At 33.3% G+C, this 6,197-nt stretch overlaps 1 protein-coding gene across 1 annotated transcript; it reads right to left on the reverse strand.

The window, feature by feature from the left end:
* Nucleotides 1–222: 222 nt before the first annotated feature.
* On the reverse strand, nucleotides 223–1,228 carry LOC127254617 (auxin-responsive protein SAUR32-like). The gene has a single exon (XM_051279826.1). It carries the CDS (start codon nucleotides 982–984, stop codon nucleotides 541–543), a length of 444 nt encoding a protein of 147 aa, XP_051135783.1. The 5' UTR covers nucleotides 985–1,228; the 3' UTR covers nucleotides 223–540.
* Nucleotides 1,229–6,197: the final 4,969 nt, after the last annotated feature.

Genomic DNA, 6,197 nt, shown 5'->3' on the forward strand with positions numbered 1-6,197 from the left:
CCAACAATCGAGATATAAATTTACAACATAAACTTTTAGATGTTTTCCTTTGTATTCAGTTTCCGTTATTATTAGTAGAATTAGGTTCGATCTCTAATCAATAATTTCTCTTCAATGGGTTATTCCAATTTGTGCTGTGGACCACCAAAAAGAAAAAAAAAAAAAAACAATGAATGCAAAAAAAAAAAAAACAATCAAAAACCAAAATAACAATGAAAAGAAAAACAATGAATGCACAAGCATTATTTCAACCATTGATTGAATTACATACAACAAACAAAGCAAATGAAAATATACAATATGCCTAGTAATCATAAAACAACAAACTCTGAAACACAATGAAATCTATGAGTGGAATCTCCAAATTATACAATCTAATAGATACATTCATTCATTCATTCGTTCACCAATTTATTGTTCGAAAATAATTTGGTGAAATCTGACATACGGCTAAATTTTAAAACACAAAATCCGAGCCTCGCATAGCAAGCGATTTCCTTGAAGCGAATTCAGCCCTAACATTTATAGGATGACTTGGCCCTAAAAGTGGTGATTTCTCTTGAGCATCCTCGGCGGGGTCAACTGATCATACGATCTCCTGAAGGGGCTGCAAGAGCAACATCCGAAGTCGCCGTGATGGTGCCGGAGAAGATCATCGCCGGCATCCATTGCAGCCAGTACCTTGTAAAATAAATCGACATCGCAAGGGAGGTGCAAAGGGCCTTCATTTCTGAACCCATACTCGGATTCTGCGTCTTCTAGAAGCATCTTGAACAAAGGGTGATTGGCACACTCAGTTTTGATGACAAACCTCTCCTTCTCAGGCCCTACACACACCAAGAAACAACCTGCACTTGGGTTTACACGGCTCTTGCTGCCATTGCCCAATCCATAGAGAAAACCCTTAAGTTTCTTCACCACACCCACACTGCTGTTCTTCTTCTTCCTGTTCCTGTACCTGTACCTGTGTTCTTCCACTTCCATTCACGTACACACGAACTGCTGTAATTTCTTGTAGTGAAATAAGAATTGGATGGAGATCGATCAACCCCTATCGTATGCTGCGTCGGACATAGATTCGACTATCGGCTTTACTAGATTGCTCATGTTGAATACAGGGAGGAGAAAATCAGGTATTTCTTGATTTAGGAGAGATCATTTTGCACTCAAGGGTTATCGTTTACAAGATTAAGAAAACCAACAGTTGCGAATTTGTGCATAAATAGAATCTGTAGACAATTTGCACAGGGAAGGCAGAACTAATACAGGCTCCTTTGTAATAACTGCTGAGCCAAAATTGTCAACGCCGAATTGGAACAAATACATGTATAGTATTACGCACTTAGGACAAATTAAAAAGATGGCTATTATAGTCAACGCCTAAAGAGAAGTGTACAAATAGCTAACGATCATTTATTAACCTAAAAACCAATTGGCGTCTGTACATAGAATAACTGCCTTTAGTATTATTAAGTTTTTTTTTTTACTAAGTGAACACAACACAAATACTATTTGTAAGTTTTTACCTTGCGTGTTCGTTGCGTTGAAAATTTATAATCCGATAAGAATCAAAGACTTTTTTTTTTTATTTTTTAGAATTTAGAGTAATTAAATTCTGATTTTTACCAAACACAATACCTAAACATTTAATAGTAACATAATTAGAGAAAAAGAAAATTATAAATTACAAGAATTAAAAAGAAATATAAATTTTGAGTGAAATGCTAATTCTGCCTTTACAATCATTATATCGAATTTATTTATAAAATCTAAATGATATTTACAGATTGATTGACACCTTGTCACTAATTGACTAATAAAAAAAAAGGGACACAAATGTTCATCCTAGGAATAATCTCCAAACTTAATATATTTACTTTCTTAATAATTTGGGATTTTATTCAAAATACCCAAATTAAATAATCCTATAATCTTGGTAAAAAAATTCTGATATTTTGTTAATATAATCCAAGATGTCAATAATCAAGATTTTAGATTTATATATTGAAGATATGTTCGAATATCTAGAATCAAGATGCAATTATGTATTTGTGGCTTACAATTAAATTTCTTATTCTCCTCCTTCAATAATTTAGAGTTTGCAAACTTTCTATGATTCGTATCACTTCCGAGCAACTGATGTGCGCATTTTCTTGTCCACGTACAAATGATTCTATCCATCCGTGTATACGCGTCTGTTCACGTATGGTGCTACCCTATCTGTCCATGTATGAATAAAATTGTCTACCCATCGTTTCGTGCAATGACATATGCATCATTTTATAGGTCGACGTGCACACCATTCCTATCCGACGATGTATGCAATGAGAGCCTATTTTTAGCATGAGCAACCTGAGCAATTGCTCATGACCTCTATTTCAAAATGGTCAATTTTTATAAAATTTGGCTCATTATTATTAAATATATTAAAACTTAATTTAGAGTTTATCCTATATTTTTCTCAATAATTACTCAATATATTTAAATTTTAAAATTAAATTCTAATTAGAATTTTTCTAAAATTAATTAAATCTTTTTTGCCTTTAGAATTTGTAGATATTTTTAAAGTCCATTATTATTATTATATATATATTAAAATTTAATTTAAATTTTATGTCATATTTTTCCTACAATTACAAATCCATATCTAATGTTAATAAACTCTAACCAGAATTTTTCTAAAATTAATACTAAATCCAATTTCAATTTTAGTAAACTCTAACCAAGGTTTTTTTTCTAAAACTAATTTTATATTCCTCCGCATTTAGAATTTGTAGTTATTATTATTGAGTTATTGGCCTTGTAATAGTCAATATATTGTCAAGTTTTATAATAGTCAATATATGTATTACAAACCAGGTCCGACAAATCACCTCACACAAGCAGGTCATCCCTTGCGGAATTCACCACTCTCTCGGTCTCAAGTTACAAATATGGTCAAAATTTGCTTTTCCTCTTCCAGATCCTTCATCGAGGACCTTTCTACCAATTGCTACTTTATTTTTGAAATCTCTTGAGAGCAAGACCCTAACAATAACATGTCATCCATGTTTAATACTAGTATTATATATAAACTTTCAAAACTCTTAATGTAGCAACAATGGTTGGCACTGCATCATCCGAAACCAATCTCATTCATAAAGACGTTAAGCTTTTTGTACCACCTTTTGGTGCTTTTTAAATACCATACAAGCTTTTTCTTTAATCTACATACTAGGTACCTTGTCCTTCACCCACATACCCTTCTTGTTGCATTATGTAAATCTTTTCATCCAGGTCGCTATAAAAAAATATTGAAATTCTCGGATACTATCATTCTTAAGACCAATTAAACGTTGTTTGATTCACAACATGTTTTAACACATTGATGTAATTGATATCGTATATCAACTCAAATCCTTTCCCAACCATCGTAGTCTTATACTACTTACTCCCATATGTCTCTACTTTAGTTTGATAATCCATTTGTTAAGCTATGCTTTTTTTGTCCTCTATAAGTTAAATCAACTTCCATGTTTGGTTGGTCTTTTGAGAATTCATCTCATCATCGAAAGCAATTTTTCATTTTCCAGTTTCCTCACTATATTTGGCTTCTACAAAAATATTCCATTTTGCTATTATCAAACAAAAATAAATAATGAAGTGTAGGTAAGGGCCTCTCTAGCGCATAATGATGTCTCTTGGATGTTTTCACTGCTATTGGTAAGGTGTTAACCATTTCTATTAAGATCTTAGGACTTTTAGTAATAAGGGAGGACGACTCAAAATCAATAGCAACCACACTTCTATCATTCGGAATATGGTTGCTTGAGCTCGTGTTGGAAATATAAAACTTAATCTTCTTTGGATTCTTTCCACTTTCATTAATCAATCTATCTTTGTAACAAACCTGTTCATAAAAAATTACACAACTAACACATATGGTTTTGTGATTAACTTCGTACTAAAATTTGTACCTGATATTCTTCATTTCCAAAGCCAATGAATGTGCACCTCATGACATTTTCAAGTAATATTTTCTCAGGATCAAGCATTACATATGCAGTGCAACCGAAGGTCCGTAAAAATAAAATATTTACTAGTTTACCAATCCGCACCTCCTCTACAATCTCATTAGTCATCGGTAATAATGTACCTCTATTGTTTACGAATGTCACCGTATTAATCGCATTAGCCCGAACAACTTTGGCAATCCACACCTCATTTGCATGCATCTTGCCCTCTCATTCAAAATGCGATTTATCATTTCGGCCACTCCATTTTGCTACGGTGTTCTCGGCATACTATTTTTTTTTTTATTGGAATTCCCTTTTCTGTGTAGTACTTTTTAAAATTGTTGAACATACTTGCCACTGTTATCTAACCTTCTAAATTTAACTCCCAGTTCTATTTCATTTTACACAAGTTCTTTCTATAATTTGAATGTGTTGAAAGCACCAAATTTATATTTATGGAAATATACCCCTATCCTTCTTATAGAATCATCAATAAACATCATATAGCATTACGAGCCTCCAAAGGATGCAGTCCTCACATATCCCAAAATTGATAGCCTTGAGATCCTAAATCTCCAATTTGAAATAAGCTTCTTCATCCCCTATTCACTAATGCTCCTGACACATGAATGCCACAAATCTACATAGTTCTTCATGGCCACATAATTGATGTTGTCATGTATGTTGATCACTATGTAAAGAATGTTAAGCTTTCATTGTTTGAGCTTCCACCATTCTACCTTCATTACCTTCCATGTCTTAAGTCCGAAAACAATAAGTAACCATTGTCATCCTATTGGCCCACTAAAATCAAATTTTATTTCAGTTTCAGAATATATATCACATCATTTAATCATTGTTTGCTTCTACTCGGTTTTTTGACCATCCTTTTTCCTTGGGCTGACTGATTCCATAATTCCAGAATTACTGCATCAATAGAACGACGTGTCAAAGACCAAGACTCATAACTCCAATGGACTGTTGACCCTCAAAATCACTGCATCAGATATTTCTTCCGTTGCGTTTTCCAAATTATTATACTTCTTTGGCGCATTGAACTATCATTTATGTTATGTTCGATTGAAGATCAAATATACCACCAGACTTCGTTTTTTCTTGTCTCCTCACCCCCGCCGTTTTTTTTTTTTTTTTTGCCTTTATTTTGACCTTGATATGTGTTCGACTATGTGCACCCCCATCATATGCCTCTACTTTCTCTCTTTTTTTTTTATTATTTTTCAAATCTTGATTATAGGAGCTCTAGAATAGCAAATAGACATGTAGTTTAATTGACCTCAAGTATAACAGGGACCGTCGGAGCTAACGTGGACGCCCGTGTGGACATCCTATAATTTACGCATGTTTTTTATTTTAATATTCATTTTGTACAATGATCCAATTGGAGCAAATTGATTGAAAATTCCAATTGGACCCATGTCAAAAAATTGATCAACTATTAGACATTTCTTAACCACAAAACCCCTAAGGCATCTCTATTTCTTCTAACATTAATCTCAAATCAAATTCTTCATTTTGTCAAACCCTAATCCTGAACTCAAATCCCTCTGTTTCATCTTCATGTTTGCAAGCGAAGGAGCGATCTTCCCCCATCATGTCCAACTCTCCTCCTGGTATATACAAGTATTTGTTTAGGGTTTGATAATGTATGATTTACTTTGCGCCTTGCGTCTTTGAGTGTTTATTTTGTTTAGAAACCCGACAACATAGATTGGTAAAAAATGACATTTCTTTAAAGAAATTTTTTTCGTAAAGTTTGAAGCAATGTTGAACTCACTATAGTAGTTATGTTGTGCTTTAGTTTTGGATTTTTTTTCGCTACTTTATCTCTCTCATTCCTGGTGTTTTTTCATATGTCTAAGGTACTGGAGGAGGAATGGGTACCCTGAATCACAACTAGCTGCCATCAATTTGTATTTTGTAGGTAAAATCTTAACTCCTTCACACAAATATGTGGGTGGATATGTGCTACTTTTGAGCGAGTTAAAGTTGATTCGATTAACATTAAAACCTTTCAATCATTACCTACTTATTGTGGAATTCTATATGAATTGGAAACTTTATTTTTCATCTTCAAGGATGGTGTTTTTACAAGTCTTGTAGGTGACTTGGGTATTGCGCATTATGTAAAGGAGAGAATGAACGCGGGGATAGATGAGAACATTACTTTCTTTTTTAAGAACC

The sequence above is a fragment of the Andrographis paniculata genome, unplaced genomic scaffold (genome assembly GCF_009805555.1).
Source record: "Andrographis paniculata isolate CXL003 unplaced genomic scaffold, ASM980555v1 Contig52END, whole genome shotgun sequence".
Lineage (NCBI taxonomy): Eukaryota > Viridiplantae > Streptophyta > Magnoliopsida > Lamiales > Acanthaceae > Andrographis > Andrographis paniculata.